Below are 18,615 nucleotides of genomic sequence, written 5' to 3' on the forward strand. Positions count from 1 at the left end.
TATTCAGTTTTGCCACAGCTCCTTCACGTATGCTGTTATGTTGCTGTTTGGGGGGAGGCGGTGGCATAGTGGTATTGTCACTGGACTAGTAATACAGAGACCAAGGGTAATGCTCTGGGTACCCAGGTTCGATTCCCACCACAGCAGATAATGAAATTTGAATTGAATAAAAATACGGAATTAAAAATTTTATGAAACTATTGTCAATTATTGTAAAAAAATCATCTGGTTCACCAATGCTCTTTAGTGAAGGAAATCTGCCATTTTTACCTGGCCTGGCCTTTATGCAATTCCAGATCAACAGTAATGACCCCCCTGAAGGGCAATAAAGATGAGTGATAAATGCTGGCCTAGCCAGTGATGCCCACATCTCATGAAAGGATTTAAAAAATCTATTTTTTTTAGTTATTATTGAATCTACTTCCATTGACTGTTCAGGCTGTGCATTCTAGATCACAGTAATAGGCGACATAAAAATGTTTCTCTTTATTCCACCTCTGGTTCTTTAGTCCTCTGGCTACTGACCCTTCCGCCGCTGAAAATATTTTCTCCTTATCTATTCTGTCAAAATGCTTCATGATTTTATGAAATAAATCTCCACTTATTTGCTTTTATTCTAAGAAGCACACCCTATGATCCACATCCCATGTAGTATTTAACTGAAGTTCATCTGCAGCCTCTGTAAGTCATTATGTCATTATGTCCTTCCTAATGTGGAGTGCCCTGAATTGGATACAGTACTCCAACTGAGACTAAACCAATGATTGATAAAGCTCTGGCATAATTTCCTTCATTTTGTCATTAATCAAGAATCAGTACAGTATGGGAACACTTGTAATTTCTTCAAAGATCTGAGCAATTTGTAATTATTTTACAGAATACTTGAAAAGGACAAAGAGCTTGCATTAATTGTACAGGATCAATTGTAATTTTATTGGAAAGTAAGTAAAACTGTCCCATGTGACCTGGCGACCCTTGACTTGGAAGCAGTACCTACAGGCAGCAAAAAAGAAGCCGTGTGGTTGGCAGTCAGAAAGGAGAGCCAAAAGCAGAGGAGTTGGAGGGTGAAGGCAATCAGCATATATTTGGAGGCACAAAGTGAAAGCAGATAGAGTCAGAAAGAGGAACACAGAATTATGGTGAGAAGAATAAGCAAATCATTCTCAGAAAGAGGTTGGTCCAAGACACGAGGAGGGCACTCTTGGAGGCAATGTGTGAGCTGACTTAAACAGTCTAAAATTTGGAAAGCTCTGCGAACAGTTCAGAGATGCTAAAGTGCTGGGTGTTTTCCTAGCAGTGGCGAAACCATGAACTGGCATTTTATTGGTTGGTCAGTTGAACAGGAATTGTGGAAAGTTACAACATCAGGATTGTCATGACCTGAGGGAGAGAAGGTTTGTAGAAGTGTGCCTTTCTGATGATAACTCTACCTGTGAAACTCAAAGGTGAATGCTGCTCTTGGACAGGGCTCCTGATCTACCCTGGGCGCGATTCTCCGCTCCCGGGAAAAATCGTGAAGGCCGTCATGAACTCGGCCTCGGAGCCCGCTCCTCTCACTGAATTCACCGTTATTCTTGCCCGCTGGGCCTTGACGCTTGCGCCTATGTGATGTCCGCCGCGGATGCGCAGGTTGGCCGGCTCCAACCTGCGCATGTGCGGCCGACGTCTGACAGCTTGAACCCGTGCATGCGCGGTGGCCGTCATCCCCTCAGCCGCCCCGCAAGATGTGGCAGTTTGATCTTGCGGGGTGGTGGAGGGGAAATAGTGCGTCCGATTGAGACGCTGGCCCGGCGATCGGTGGGCACCGATCGTGGGCCTGTCGCCTCCCGAGCACATTCGTGGTGCTCATTCCCCACCAGGCCCCCTACAAGCCCCAAAACGGGCATCTCACGGCGATTTCATGATGGCAGCGACCAGGTGTGGTTGCCGCCGTCGTGAAACGGTCACGAAGGATCCGGGTCGGAAAATTGCCGGTCGCCGTGAAAAACAGCGAGCGGCGGTTCTTCCGAGCATGGTGGTGGGAGAATCGAGGGGGCCGCCAGGGGGTCATGAAATTAGTTGGGGGCCCTCCCACGATTCTCCCACCCAGTGTGGGGAGCGGAGAATCGCGCCCACTGTATTAATAAAGAACATCATATAGTGGAATTGTGTAGTCTGCAGTGCTACAGACTACATTGTGTGGAGAATGATGCGAATGCTTGGGTTTGCCGAAGACGTATCTTTCTTGTATTGAATATTTAAAGTGCCATGTATCTTTTTATTTGAAGAATCCATTGCCTGTAAATTCAGTTGTAACTTGCATCTGTTTTGATTCACATTAAAGTAAAATCTAAAAGAATTGGAATCCTGTTGATAATTTCTTCATTTGAGGGCCTTTCAGTAATATGAGGCGGAATTCTCTGACCCCCCCGGGGGGTCGGAGAATCACCCGGGGCCTAAGCCAATCCCACCCCCGCCGTGTCCCGAACTCGCCGCACCCCGTGATTCAGCGGGGGGGGGGGGGGGGATTGCGCCGCGCCGAGCCCCCCGCGGCGATTCTCCGGCCCGCGATGGGCTCCCACCGCTGACAGGCCTCTCCCGCCGGCGTGGGTTAAACCACCTCTCTTACCGGCGGGATTGGCGGCGCCGGCAAGCTCCGGGGTCCTGGGGGTGGGGGCGCGGGGCGATTTGACCCCGGGGATGCCCCCACGGTGACCTGGCCCGCTATCGAGGCCCACCGATCGGCGGGCGGGCCTGTGCCGTGTGGGCACTCTTTTTATTCCGCCCCCACCATGGCCTTCACCATGGTGGAGGCGGAAGAGACCCCCTCAACCTGCGCATGCGCCGGTATGACGTCAGCAGCTGCTGACGCACCGGCGCATGCACGGACTTACGCCGGCCGGCGAAGTCCTTTCAGCTCCAGCTGGCGTGGCGCCAAAGGCCGTTCACGCCAGCTGGCAGAGTGGGAACCACTCCGGCGCAGGCCTAGCCCCTCAATGTGAGGGCTTGGTTGCTAAAGGTGTGGAGAATTCCGCACCTTTGGGGCGGCCCGACGCCGGAGTGGTTCACGCCACTCCGACACGCCGGGACCCCCCGCCCCGCCGGGTAGGGGAGAATCCCAGCCATGGTTATTTTGGTTTACAGTTTTCCCAGAGGCATCCTATGTTACTCTTGTGCTTCTGTTATAAAGTTAAGGTTACGATACACTTTTCTAACATTCTTCACAAATTTTCCTGCACCTGCAATGATTTGTGAATGTACACTTTCCCAGGTTTCTCTGTTCCTTTAATGGAAACCCTATAAATATAATTCATAGCTGCTTACTTTGTGAAGACAGGAAAAATCAGAGTGTTTATACAGACTGACCGAGGTAAGGCCGAATCCATCAATCTGGAAATAAATTTTTTTTAAAAATCTCCGAAGTTCTTTTGCACTCTTCAGTTTCTTTAGCCTTCATGCTCCAAAGTAAATATCCTCCACTACTATTAACTAATACTGAAACAGTTATACCTCTTTTAACTTAGCTACTCATGATGCATCGTTAGTACAAGTCAAAGGTCTGGGACATTTTGGCACTAGTCCTGCTAATTTTAATGTATTGTATTGATCCCTTACTATCGTCAATGTCTGTACAGAGGGCCCTGGACTGTAACAGAAACACCAGCACAGCCACCATCGGGTGAAAACTGAAAGGAAATGGGTCCTAGCTCAATATGTAACCAGGAAATGCCAAGGTGTTCCAATTATACTCTAAAGTTGTTTCATTTTAATGCAAATTCAGGATCATTATTTTTAGTTGTATCTACTGCACAACCAAGTTTACAAGAGGGTTTAAGCAAAACTAGATAAAATAGACACTGAAGGGCAATTAGAACATTTATATTGTAAATAAAATGTAATATTGGCACCAAATATCTAATCTTATATTTTACAAAATAACATAATTCATTACCTTCCAAAATTAGCTGGAAGAAATTCCAGAAATGCATCGTTTAAGTAGAGCTGCATTAGGTTCAATAGCTGGGTGAATCCATCTGGAAGTCTGAAATGGTTGGAAGAAATTAATTTTTCCATTAGTTACTGTTGAAAATAATTTCAAAATTGACCTCGGAGAAAAACAAATTCTCAATCCTTTCCTCCTCATACCATGTGCTCAGAGGACATTGATTTCTGAAGTTCAAAGTTTCCTATTTTCCTATTCTAAATTGATAAGATTCTGCTAGTTCAAAAGAAACAAAAAATAACATTATAATTTACAATTAATTCAAAGTAAAACAGTTCGTAATCTCAAAATTTCTGATAATTAGAGTCGCTACCCAACTGAAACAACAGGGGTAATCCATGGAATGTTTTTTACAGGGGCACAATTAATTGCCCCTCCTGCAGCTAAATATCCATTGGCACTTTGCCAACCAGAAATCCAGCTGCCCCACAATGACAATAGGCTGGGGCTGGCCTTAGTAGGGTGTGAATGAGACTTTCACCCCCCCCAGGGACAGCAAGCCCTGTTGCAAAGTTGGCTGTCAGCTCCGCAGTCTCAGTAGCACCAAAGCAGGATTGCGGCCACTGCTGGGACTAGAGGCAATCACTGAGAAGAAGAGGAGGTAGATACCTGACTTGTATACATCTGGGTATTTTTGGCAGGCATGGCTGGGATACTGCAGCAAGGTTGGGAGAGGGAGTGTGTGGGTGGTTGGGTTACAGAGACCTGGGGGGAGGGATAAAGGGAGGGGTACCATCTTGCAGGAGTGTTCCTGATGGGCACAATGAACCCTCCCAAAATAAATACCCACCCCTCTGCCTGCCTAGCACAGGCAGTGAAAGCTCCTGGGCTGGTCACTTTCCTTCCACTTTGCCCATAGATGGAAAAATGACCTTAATAGGCCTAATGGTGGCTGGGCTGTCTGACACCATACTCGCCCCTATAATACAGGGGACAGGTTAGGGGTGGGAGGGAAGGTGGCGGGTTGGTAATCCTCAGTTTTTTACATGCCGCCGCCTTCAAGTAGCCCAGCTTTAACTCAGTGGGCTAGACAGTTGATTCGTGATGCAGAGTGAGGCCAGCAGCACTGGTTCAATCCCTGTAAACTGAGGTTATTCATGAAGGCCCCACCTTCTCAATTTTGCCTGAGGTGCGGTAATCCTCAGGTAAAACCACCACCTGTCAGCTCTGTCCCTCAAAGGGGAAAGCAACCGATAGTCATCTGGGACTATGGAAACTTTATGTTCACAAAGTTCAAGGTTTTCACTTCTTTGATCTTTAGCATTCGACTAAATTGTTTAAGAAGGGTAGCAAGGATAATCCAGGGAATTACAGGCCGGTGAGCCTTACGTCAGTGGTAGGGAAATTGCTGGAGAGAATTATTCGAGACAGGATCTATTCCCATTTGGACGCAGATGGACGTAGTAGCGAGAGGCAGCAAGGTTTTGTGACTGGGAGGTCGTGTCTTACCAACTTGATAGAGTTTTTTGAGGAGGTCACAAAGATGATTGATGCAGGTAGGGCAGGTGATGTTGTCTATATGGACTTCAATAAGACCTTTGACAAGGTCCTTCATGGCAGACTGGTACAAAAGGTGAAGTCACACGGGATCAGGGGTGAGCTGGCAAGGTGGATACAGAACTGGCTAGGTCATAGAAGGCAGAGAGTAGCAATGGAAGGATGCTTTTCTAATTGGAGGGCTGTGACTAGTGGTGTTCCGTAGGGTTCAGTGCTGGGACCTTTGCTGTTCATAGTATATATAAATGATTTGGAGGAAAATGTAACTGGTCTGATGAGTAAGTTTGCAGACGACACAAAGGTTGGTGGAATTGTGAATAGTGATGAGGACTGTCAGAGGATACAGCAGGATTTAGATCGTTTGGAGACTTGGGCGGAGAGATGGCAGATGGAGTTTAATCCGGACAAATGTGAGGTAATGCATTTTGGAAGGTCTAATACAGGTAGGGAATATACAGTGAATTGTAGAACCCTCAAGAGTATTGAAAGTCAGAGAGATCTTGATGTACATGTCCACAGGTCACTGAAAGGGGCAACACAGGTGGAGAAGGTAGTCAAGTGGCATACGGCATGCTTGCCTTCATTGGCCGGGGCACTGAGTATAAGAATTGGCAAGTCACGCTGCAGCTGTACAGAACCTTAGTGAGGCCACACTTGGAGTATAGTGTTCAATTCTGGTCGCCACAGTACCAGAAGGATGTGGAGGCTTTAGAGAGGGTGCAGAAGAGATTTACCAGGATGTTGCCTGGTATGGAGGGCATTAGCTATGAGGAGAGGTTCAATAGACTTGGTTTGTTCTCACTGGAACGAAGGAGGTTGAAGGGCGACCTGATCGAGGTCTACAAAATTCTGAGGGGCATAGACAGAGTGGATAGTCAGAGCCTTTTTCCCAGGATAGAGGGGTCAACTACTGGGGGCATAGGTCTAAGATGCGAAAGGCAAGGTTTAGAGTAGATGTACGAGGCAAGTTTTTTACACAGAGGGTAGTGGATGCTTGGAACTCGTTGCCAGAGGAGGTGGTGGAAACAGGGACGATAGTGATGTTTAAGGGGCACCTTAACAAATACATGAATAGGATGGGAATAGAGGGATACAGACCCCGAAGTGTGGAAGATTTTAGTTTAGACGGACAGCATGGTCGGCGCAGGCTTGGAGGGCCGAAGGGTCTGTTCCTGTGCTGTACTTTTCTTTGTTCTTTGTAAATGGTGTACCCAACGTCTACAGCAGGAATTTTCTATGTGACAATCAAACATCCCAAAGTCACCTGAAATTTTAATTTTCCACCTGTCTCCCACTCTGACCGAGCACTGTTCGAAAGGAGGTGGAAAATCAGGAAGGATCTGGAAATGCCAATTCTCCAGCCAGATAAGAAGACAAAGGGAATTCTTGCTGGAGATGAGGGAGAATGGAACTTCTGCCTGTCCCATAGCAGGGTATGAACGCAGGAGGTAAGGCCACAGGAATAACATTCCCCTCTGGAATTACCACAATGTGCAGATTTTGGGTTCCGACCAAAGCCAGAGTATTTGCCTGGAGCACCCCAGAAGATTGTAGGTGATATCTAAGATTGCAAGGATGGAATCAGTTTTATTATATACTTTTGTCCAATTTTCTTAATAAACTTAGACCATTTTAAACATCATGCCAAAAGTGGATTGACAGTGCTGTATCTTCTCTCCCTCCTGCCAGTCCCCAAACAGAGTTACCCACAGATTATTCACATTTATTGACATGATGTAATGTTCACATTCAATTCCTGTGAGACTTTAAGACTGATGATGAAATTAGTAAACCAGGAACTCCCTTTGATTCGGTATCTCATTATGTGCTAAAGTAATTGTGGTGTCAGCTCCGCAAAATCCTAGTTGTAAACATAAATTGGTTTCCACCTAAGATTTTAGGGGGATCGGAAGAAGCCCAACGAAAATTTCCGGGACAGTATTTTCTCTAATGTTACAAAATTACAATAAAATATTTGGCGTAATTCTCCCAAACAATTTATAAGGTTCCCGCCTTGTAATTTGGCACAATCCAGAATGCAATCCACCAACACTTAAGAAATCTGTTTGGAAGTTGAGGGTGAACTCCACCCTGAATGAGGTGTGTGGCAGGACTGGCTCCTCAGAGATCGGGGTACCATTTCTGAGATGCGCCCTGATCTCAGACTAACCCTCCGGTCCCCCTCTTCTTGCCAGCAAAAAACCTCTCATCTACAAATCACTGGCACCAGCTCCCTCCTCTGGTGAGCAACACCCCACTTATGGGGTTGCCAAATTCCTCCCTTCAGGCCCGGCCCCCAGGCCACAGCCCCCTCAGTGTTCGCCCCTTGGCAGTGCAAACCTGGCACTTTGACAGTTCCAACTTAGCACTGCCCGGTTGGCATTGCCATGTTTAATTATTTATTAAATTTTTCCAATTGAAGGACAATTTAGTGTGGCTAATCCACTAACCTGCACAGCTTTGGGTTGTGGGGGCGAGACCCATGCAGACATAGGGAGAATGTGCCAACTCCACAAGGGCAGTGACCTGGGGCCAGAATCGAACCCGGGTCCTTGGCGCCATGAGGCAGCAGTGACAAACTACTGCGCCACTGCTGCCCATGGCATTACCATGTTGATACTGCCAGGTTGGCAGTGCCAGGTGGCAGTGCCATGTCCCCGACCACCCGGGATTAAATAGGCCTCTGAGCCCCATGGCGTAGTCAACATCTCTGGTTTCTGTTTGTAAAGATCAATAGTGAGTCGCGCCAGCCTCATGCTGCACTGGCAGGTGGGAGATTAGCAGGAGCCAAGAGAAGCCAGTTTAAAACAGATCCTGTATTTTTAAGTGAGGCTGTAAATATGCTAATCTGGTTCATACCCAGTGAGAACGTGAATCAGATCACGGCGGCTGGAGCGGGACGGAAACATTGGGAACTCTTGTGCACCTGGAGCATTTTGGGCCTTTCCTGGAATTCTCCTGACGTTTTGAGATTTCTTGTCAGGTGCAACCCGATTGGAGAATCATCCCATTTTATGATTATATTCATATAGATGCTCAAGGAACTATGAAACCTATCCACTCTATCGTAACAATAGGATCAAAATCTGTATTTTGAAAATGCAACATTTATTGTTATGCATTACATGAAATTCATAATTATTTTATTCAGATTAATAGTAATCAAACCTTAATCATATTGAACTCTAAATTACAGAATGTATTATGAGCTGCACCTTCAAATATATTATTATTTTTTTCTATTGGAAGTTAGGTGTGGGACTGCTGGGGGACCGACAAATATATTATTCTGCATAGCGTCCTGATTGGTATATAAGAATATTGGAACTGGAACAAGCAAGGTTTATTTACGCACCTGTCCAGGGAAATGTGAATTTGATGGCTTTTTGCCTTTCAAAGCACTAATGGGTTTTACACTACAGGGTTTGTTTGCAAAGCAGTAATGTGAGAATAAAAAGATTTTCACAAGTGTGATGTGAGGAAAAATGTTTGACACAGAGAGTGGTTTTGGCCTGGAATACACTGCCTGTAAGTGTGATGGAGGCAGGTTCAATCCAGGCATTCAATAGAGCATTAGATGATTATTTGAATAGAAACAATGTGCGGGGGTACGCGGAAAAGGCAGGGGAATGGTACTACTGATTTGGAGAGCCAGTGCAAACACAATTGGCCAAATGACCTCCTTCTATGACGTAACAATTCTGTTATTCTGTCCAGGTGAATTTGTATTTGATGCCATTTTTAAAAAGGCTTTATAACTGTCTATTTAAGTGATGTTTGTTTATTTTGGCAGATTTATGAGTTTTTCAAAGAACTTCAGAAGTTATCATAGAGATTTTGAGTTCTGATTATAAATCAAATACCAGACAAGTGGGTTAGACAAGCCCACCTCCAGATCTCCCCCCCCCCCCCCCCCCCCCCCCCCCATGATATGAAAATCCTGGCCACGCTGGAATGGAAACGGGATTGCAACATTAGAAAAAAAATCCTGATTCCCACCTCAATAATGAAAATCTCTCCGAGATATCATTCTGGTAAATCTATACTGCACCCCATCCAAGACTAATATATCCTTCCTGAGGTGTGCTGTCCATAATTGGTCATTGTACTTCAGACGTGGCTGGGATTTTGCGCTGCCGTTTGCAATGAGTGGAAATAGAGTTGGTGGGCAGAATATCATTGGAGTCAAAAAAGGGATTTATGACAGCGAGATTTCCTGCAGCAAATGTCCGTAGCCCCTTCCATTGGCGTGATGAGGTTCCCGCTGAGAACAGTGAGGGAATTTTGTTTGAATTTATTATTATATAATTATCAGGCAAGTCTCATTGTCACCTCCCCAGTCCTCGATAATCTGCTCCATCACCACGTTGTGTAAAAAATGGAAACCCAGTGACTCCACTTCTGAAGAGGACTTCAGAGATAAGTATGCAACTTGGCACAGGACTCCGAAGGGAGAGATGGCCCCGGCAGTATGTGGGTGAGCCAGGCATTAGGCTTCTTGTGGGGGTGGGTGGTCGAGGTGGGTCTCATTGCTCCGAGGGGTAAGGGATTGTGTACCGCAGGCAGCTATTGAGCTCCTGCACTGGATTCATGAAGGGGTAGCATGTGTACCACAGACATCCATTGACCTCAGGCAGCGGGTCTGTGAAGGGGCGTTGTATGTGGCATGGGCTGTCATGGAGGGCAGGCACTGTGTCAGTGAAGGGTGGGGAAGACAGTTAGGCACCGGGGTTGAACAGGGGGAAAGAACACAAATCATGAGCTGGGATGGGGGCAAAGGTTGGGTACAGGTCAGTGGTCACCCTAAGGGTGGAAGGAATTTAGCAAGGAGAGGGGGGATGGAGCCACTTCTGAAGCTCAGCCGTCCTGAGGTTGCAAATTATAGGAAGGATGTTGCTGGGTTTGGCTGGGCAATGGGTCAGGGCAAGGAGTCGACTCAATATTCACTCTTTCTCTTTCTTCCCAAGTAGTAAATACAGCAAGAGAGAGTGAGAGCGAGAGAGATGTGGAGCTGATGGATCTAGCTGTCATTCTTCTTGCCTTGAGGCAACAAATATGACAAAGACATAAATGACTGGCTCTCTGGAGGCAGGATCAGAATGCTGAGGAGGAAAGGATGGCAGGACCTGCTCCACAGCCAAAGCAGGGACCATCGAGAGTGGCTGCTCAGAGGTGCCATCTTTGGCCCAGGGTTTACAGAAGGCATCTAACTTTCTTGGAGCTGAGTGCGACCAGTGTTGAAGGAGATGTTGCATGTCAAGGGACATGGTCACTCACGTATGGCACCTGCTCTACGAGTTGGCGCCACTTCGAATTGGCAGGCAACCACTGCCTGTCGCCCTGAAAGTGTCAGCCACCTGAAAGTTTTTATTATTGGCTCCTTTCAGGGCTCCACTGGTGACCTTTGTGGCAGCTCGCAGGCCTCCACACATAAGTGCATCAGGGGGGTCATGGATGCACTGTTTGCGTGGGCTCACACATTTACAAACTTGGACTGGGACTGGGCTAGCCAGGCTGTGAGAGCCTTAGGATTCTTCCAGATTGCTGGCTTCCCACAAGTGTAAGGAGTCATTGACTGCAAACACATTGCTCTCCAATCGCCAGTCCACTAATGAATCTTCTTTATTAACTGCAAGGGCTTCCATTCTCTGAACATGCAGCTCATGTTCGACCCAGAAAGTGCATCCTACAGTTGTGTGTTAGGCTCCCAAGGAGCAAGCATGTTAGCTTCATGTTTGACCCTCACAGGTACCCAAGGTGTTTGATGGAGCAGAGCGGCTACAGGGGTGATTCCTCGGGGACAAGGGGTACCCCCCGAGGATGTGCGGAGACCACAGAGTGCAGCAGGGGCCTGATACAAAGGGGCCCATGCTGCCATTCATGGTATTATCGAGTGAACTATTGGGACACTGAAGATGCAGTTCCGATGTCTAGACTGGTCAGATGAAGCCCTGCAATACAGTCCCCATAGGGTCTTGTGCATCCTTGTTGTGTGCTGCACCCTCCACAACCTAGCGCTTCAATGAGCCGAGGAGTTGGCCAAGAAGGAGATGGATGAGCGCACATCTCCTCTGATGAGGCAGACATACAGTTGGGTAATGAGGTACAAGCCTTCAAGGAGGAAGAGAAAGTCTGTCATGTGGTGGGGAGGCTTAGAGGAGGGGAGATGTCCTAATAGGCTTACGATTCACTGACAACCGGGATTAGATTGACCACCAGAGCCCCATCATGGGAGATGGCCCTTGCTGACTGTTTGCTGGCATGGCTCACTGAAACCTGACACAGCTTATGTCATGGGAGGGCAGGTGTTGCCCCTTATCACAGTGTTGCGGGAGGTTGATGGTGACTTGCAGTGAGGAGAGAGAGCACTGCCCCTCAAAGAGTTACTGAGAATGCCTGAATCCTGTCTGGCTGAAGGCAGCTCTCTTTCAGGGTGCTACTGTGTGGTAATGCCACCCTCTCAGTGTGCGAGGCTGGAACTGGACCAGTCATAAAAGGGTGGGAGTCAGATGGGCTGGGCACGCCTAGAGCTTCTCGGGTGAAATACACTGGGCTATGGACCAGCCGCGCCTCCTCCCTATGCCCGAGCGCCCCTGGTTTCCTCCTTGGGATAGATGGGCACCAGGAATGAAGTGCAGAAGTCCCCCCATCGCCAGCACTTGTGGATGCCCATAGAGGTCACATTCTCCACCATGACCTCATGCCCTGCACCACGGAGGTCGTGGCCTTCACCAATGCAGAACAGAGATCCTGCACCAGCAGCCCCACTGAAACATCCACCTTTGCAGTGTTGGCCTGGCTGTCACTGCATGCCAACATTACTTCCACAGACAGAAGGCGTTGGGACTCCTACAATCAGCCTTGCAATGCGAGGAGTGATGCGGCAAGCCTTTCTCATGTTCCCTATTCTGCCTCTGCAGCTCCAGCAACTGCGGGATGACCAAGCCAGAGGCACGTCATTTGACTGGGGCTCATCTGAGTCCTGGGCCGGGATTCTCCCCTACCCGGCGGGGCGGGCGGTCCCGGCATGATGGAGTCGCCGCAAAGGTGCGGAAGTCTCCACACATTTAGGGGCCAAGCCCTCACATTGAGGGGCTAGGCCCACGCCGGAGTGGTTGGCGCTCTGCTGGCTGGCGTGGATGGCCTTTGGCGCCACGCCAGCCGGGGCCGAAAGGACTTCGCCGGCCGGCGTAAGTCCGCGCATGCGCCGGACCGTCAGCGGCTGCTGACGGGGGTCACTTCCGCCTCTGCCACGGTGAAGACCATGGCGAAGGTGGAAGGAAAAGAGTGCCCCCACGGCACAGGCCCGCCCATCGTTCAGTGGGCCCCGATCGCGGGCCAGACCACCGTGGGGGCACCCCCCCCGGGGTCAGATCACCCCACGCACCCCCTAGGACCCCGGCGCCCGCCCGCGCCGCCTGCTCCCGCTGGTAAGGTAGGTGGTTTGATCTACGCCGGCGGGAGAGGGTTGACAGCAGCGGGACTTTAGCCCATCGCGGGCCGGAGAATCGCCGCGGGGGGCCCGCCGACACGTACGGCGCGATTCCCGCCCCTGCCGAATCTCTGGTGGCTGAGAATTTGGGACACGCCGGGGGCGGGATTGACCCGGAATTGACCCGGCGGGGGGGGGGGGGTCGGAGAATCCCGCTCGTGGCTTCCAGCACTCCTCCGAGTGCTGGATCCCTGCAGTGGATCAAACAAAGTGAGGTGCTCACCGGTTTGTGACCCCAAAATCTCTCTACTATTAAATCCCACCAAGGTATGTGTCTCTGTGCCGGTGGAGTGTGGAGCTGAAAGCCGTGACACCTCTTACAAGTGCACATCCGAGAAATCCTCAGAGCTGCTGTCCGGGATGCTCCCTTCTGCCTTGTTTTAGGTTGGCTGTGGTTTCTCCCTCACTGTTTCTGCAAGAGAACGGAGATGGCATTAGTTTATGGAAGCGGACTAAGGATAGAACTCACTTGATTTTGGTGAGTTGTATGATGGTGTTGTGGGTCCTCGCTTTTCCTTTTCACCCCCCACCCCCACACCCCCACACACACCTCGGTGCAGGAGTGGTCCTGTAGCTCCTCGGCCAACAGGGCAATTCTCTACTCAAACTCCATTAGGAGTTTTAACTCTGCCATTTGTCCGCCCGACTGTGCTCCCTCCTGACAGTTCTGAGACAGCTTTCCCTGCAAGAGAACAGATGGGCGAGTGTAAGCAGGCCGTGCAATAGGAGTGTGTGAGTGGGTGAGCAGAGATTGATGAGAACAGTGACTTACCCTTGCTGAGCGGACGGGGTGATCCATTTTCCCATTTTCTTCCTGCACTGCACCCCCAAGCTCTTGTACAGGGAGCTGGTGCCGACCAGCGCTGCCACCATTGCCCATGCTGGGTTGGTTACCTTGCTGGGGGTCTGCTCGAAAGGGAAAATGCTGGAAAATAGCAAATTACTGCGGATGCTGGATGCTGGTCTGCTCCCCCACCCAAGGATAAAGGAACCAGAGCCTCACTTCCACCACGTACAACATTCTGATCAGGTCTCAGCCGAACACTTTGGCGTGGCTTTCCAGCAGTCATCCTCCTATATCCACTTGGAACTGGTGCTGGGGAGGCATTTCAATGGAGCTTCCCAGTAATTGAAGCACTCAATCTGATGGCGGGCCATGCAAATCATTTTCCAGCCACCATGGAGTTGGTGTGAAACACAAGAAAAATAATCTTCTCTCGAAGTGGCTAAAGATACAACGGGAAAAAACATCACTGCTGCCAGTGGGCAAGTTACCAGTTTTTCCGCCCGTCTTGACACTTTGCTAAAGTATCAGAAAATTCCACCCCGTCGTCTAACCACAACTTTATTAAGCTACAGAATAACTCCTGTAGCCTGTTTTCTAGTCCTCCAGATAGAAAAGCCAGCATTTCAATTCAACTTTTTGATAATTTTCTGTACTTCTCCACAATGTTTTCATGACCTTTGTACATTGACCCCCAAGTCTCTTCAGTCCTGCATCGTTTTAGCGTTTGATTAATCCATTTTTTTTTACATCCAAAGTGGATGATCTTACATTTTTTACTATTGACATCCATTTGCCAAATGTTTGCCCATTCACTTAACCTATTAATGTCTTTGCAATTTTATGCTTCCATCTACACTGCTGATAATGCTACCTATCTTTATGCCATTGACAAACTTCGATGTGTGGCCCTCTCTCTCATCTTCTGTCAATAATAAATCATAGAATCCGAACAGTGCAGAAGGAGCAAATCAGCACATCGAGTCAGCAACAACCTTCTGAAAGATCAAACCATCCAGGAACACTCATCCCAGTCCCACCAACCTTTGGACACTAAGGGGCAATTTAGCATTGTCAATCCAACTCACCTGCACATCTTTGAACTGTTACAAATGGAGGATTTTAGGAAAATTGGATTATCAACATTTGGGCATTTAAGAGTTAGAGGCCTAGAGTTAGAGTGTGTTTCACTGCTGTGGTCATGTTTTGAAAAAATAATTCTGTTTTGCAGGCCCTGGGACATTTAGAATCTAGAAGGTGAAATTGACCAGAGAAATGTGTTTTCAGTCTGGGCTAATGAACTGTGGTTTAACTGGAAAAAGTCCCTGGGGAGTTCATTTGTTTTTCAGCTTGGGGAGTTGATGTCATTGCTGGGTGAGCTTTTTTTAAAGCATTTTCCAATGAAGGGGCAATTTAGTGTGGCCATCTCACCTATGCTGCACATCGTTTTTGGGTAGTGGGAGTGAGACCCATGCAGACACAGGGAGAATGTGGAAATTCCACACAGTCACCCCAAGGCTGGAATGAACCCGGGTCAAACTCCACACAGAGAGTGACGCGGGGCCGGGATCGAGCCCGGGTCCTCGGTGCCATGAGGCAGCAGTGCTAACCACTGTGTCACCATGCCGCCCAATTGCTGGGTGAGGGAGGGATTTGGAGACACATTTTAAGAAAGCTTTGGAAAGGTGTTCACATTTGATCTGGATGGAATCATAGAATCACTACAGTGCAGAAGGAGGTCATTCGGCCCACCAAGTCTGCACCGATCCTCTCAAAGAAACCCTACCCAGGCCCACGACCTACCCTATCCCCAAAATCCTATAACCACACCTAAGCCCTTTTGGACACTCAGGGGCAATTTATCATGACTAATCCATCTAATCTGCACATCTTTGGACTGTGGGAGTTCTGTGAGAGCCACGAAGAATCCAGCACGCGTTTTCAGGATACAAAGAAATAACATTTATTTACAATAACATATATATATACAACAGCAGCAACAACTTCCCTTGCTGCTAACTCCTCTCTCTCTGGTTCCAAATTGCCCAGCTTTATTTATGCAGGGAGTCTGCTAATGATTTCTCCGCCCCCCTCATTGGGGAAGCTCATACTCCCACAGGATTGTGGGATTGTCATTAGTCCCCAGCCAATGGTAAGCAGGCAGGTTATAACATCCCTCCCCCCCCCAAAGTCCAAGGAATCCACCGAAGACCCTGGTGAAGGAGGGCGTCGGAATCGATGTGCCGCAGGCCGGACACCATTTGCACAAGGCGCTGGATCGGGCGGTGTGTAACGAGACGGGGACCGGCGCTTCCGTGATGAACGGTGTAACATCCACAGCCCGTGGGCCCGAGGATACCCCCTCTGAGGTATCTTGTGTCTCCATCTCGGAGTCAGAGTCTGCTGCCTCCGTCATCTCGGCGTCTTTATCTCCATTCGATTCTGTCATGACCTGCGCAGGCTTTGAGTGAGGCACCAGAGGAAGATTGTGAGGAATACTTTCCATTGTGTCTGGTCTCTGCGGCTGTAGAAATGAGCTCCTGGGGCGGGAGAATCTTTGGCAAGGATAGTCTTTTGGATCGAACATGGTCTATATGTTTGCGCTGAAGACGCCCCTGGGATTGTAACTGGTAAGAGATAGGGCCCGTTTGGCGAAAGATTACACCAGGGACCCACTGGACACCACCAGAAAAATTCCGAACGAACACTGGGTCACCGGGCGTAAACTGCCGAATCGGCCGATGCCGAGAAAAACCATGTCCCTTCCGTTCTTGTGTTGGCGTACTTTTGCGCCAATGTCCAGGAAAACCATGCTAAGGCGGGTGCGAAGTCTCCGGCCCATTAGGAGTTCTGCGGGAGCTACCCCAGTCACCGCATGGGGGTGGTCCCATATGAAAACAAAAACCGAGCCAGTCTCGTGTCCATCGACCCGGAAGACTGCTTCTTTAGGCCCCGTTTGAATGCTTGCACTGCGCGCTCCGCCAAACCATTTGAAGCCGGGTGGTAAGGGGCAGTGCGGATATGGCGTATGCCGTTCATCTTCATGAACCTTGCAAACTCCTCACTTGTGAACAGAGTGCCATTGTCCGTGACCAGCACCTCGGGGAGACCATGCGTACTGAAAGACAAACGCATCTTCTCGATTGTTGCGCAGGACGTTGTGCCTCCCATCTTATGCACTTCTAGCCATTTAGACTGGGTGTCGATTAATAGCAGGAACATGGATCCTTGAAAAGGGCCGGCAAAATCCGCATGCAAACGCGCCCAAGGCCGCCTTGGCCATTCCCAGTGATGTAGCGGCGCGGCCAGCGGAAGCTTCTGATGCTCTTGGCAAATGGAGCAGTTTTAGGCCACCTTCTCAATGTCGGTGTCAAGACCTGGCCACCAGACATTACTCCGGGCCAACATTTTCATTTTGGTCACGCCTGGATGCCCATTGTGCAAGTCTCTCAATATCAGCTCCTGTCCTTTTTCCGGGACAATCACACGGGTCCCCCACAAAAGGATGCTGTCTTCCACGCTGAATTCGGACAACTTGGAGGAAAATGCCCGCAACTCGTCTGGGAGCCGTCTATGCTGCCCACCATACAGGACTATGTGCCGAACCTTTGACAGGACTGGCTCCGTCTGGGTCCACTCTCAGATCTGTGATGCCGTGACAGGCAAGGTGTCCATAAAGTTTAGGGTTGCAACCACCTCACCGGTCGTGGGGGTCGACATGGGGCCGGTCGATAAAGGCAATCGGTTCAGTGCGTCGGCATTCCCTATCTGGGTTCCTGGTTTGTGCTCCAGAGAATACTCGTATGCAGCGAGCAACAAAGCCCAACGCTGGATCCGTGCGGAAGCAATGGGCGGTATTGGCTTATCCTCTCTGAAAAGTCCCAGCAGAGGCTTATGATCAGTCACGATAGTGAAGTGGCGGCCATATACATACTGGTGGAAACGTTTCACCGCAAAGACCACTGCCAGGCCCTCCTTCTCGATCTGCGCGTACTTTTTTTCCGCTGCAGTCAATGTGCGGGAGGCGAAAGCTATCGGCCGGTCAGCCCCGTTCTCCATCTTGTGGGACAGGACAGCCCCAATACCATACGGGGATGCATCACATGTGACGAGCAAAGGCTTTCCAGGATCATAGTGGGTTAGTAACCCAGACGACGACAATTGTTGTTTTACCCGCCGGAAAGCGGTTTCTTGCGGCTGACCCCAAACCCAGGTGTGATTCTTCTTTAGCAGAAAGTGCAACGGGGCCAGCGTAGTTGCCAGATTGGGGAGGAACTTCCCGTAATAGTTTACGAGGCCGAGAAACGAATGACGACGCAAAGTGTCAGTCGGGGCGGGGGCTGTTGAATCGCGCGCACCTTCTCTGTGACGGGGTGCAAACCTTCGCGGTCCACCCGATAACCCAGGTAGACTACATCCTTCGCCTGAAAAACGCACTTTGTGCGACGTAAATGGACTCCAGCCTCCAAAAAGCGTCTAAGGACAGCCTCCAAATTTTCTAAATGTTCCTGCTCCGACATCCCTGTGATCAAAACGTCATCTAAGTAAACAGCAACACGCGGTAAACCTCTCAAAATGCCCTCCATAACGTGTTGAAAAATAGCGCAGTCAGAGGATACTCCAAAGGGCAAACATGTATATTCATACAGGCCCCGGTGTGTATTAATCGTTACATATGGCCGGGAGGCAGGGTCCAGCTCCAACTGTAGGTAGGCGTGACTCATATCTAATTTTGTGAATGAGAGTCCGCCTGCAAGCTTTGTGTCGAGATCCTCTATGCGAGGCATTGGGTATCGGTCGTGACGGGAAGCCGTATTCACTGTAAGTTTATAGTCGCCGCACAAGCGAACTGTGGCATCT

General features: G+C 49.1%; 1 protein-coding gene across 4 annotated transcripts in view; it reads right to left on the minus strand.

The window, feature by feature from the left end:
* The window catches only part of lrrc7 (leucine rich repeat containing 7), a 1,013,254-nt gene that overhangs the window by 339,344 nt on the left and 655,295 nt on the right, over positions 1–18,615 (minus strand). For all 4 annotated transcript variants that reach the window (XM_038794406.1, XM_038794408.1, XM_038794407.1 and 1 more), the window contains one exon: positions 3,932–4,021. In XM_038794406.1, the coding sequence (XP_038650334.1) occupies positions 3,932–4,021 (90 nt within the window). The remainder of the gene's footprint in view (positions 1–3,931; positions 4,022–18,615) is intronic.

Source organism: Scyliorhinus canicula, chromosome 4 (assembly GCF_902713615.1).
Source record: "Scyliorhinus canicula chromosome 4, sScyCan1.1, whole genome shotgun sequence".
Taxonomy (NCBI): Eukaryota; Metazoa; Chordata; class Chondrichthyes; order Carcharhiniformes; family Scyliorhinidae; genus Scyliorhinus; species Scyliorhinus canicula.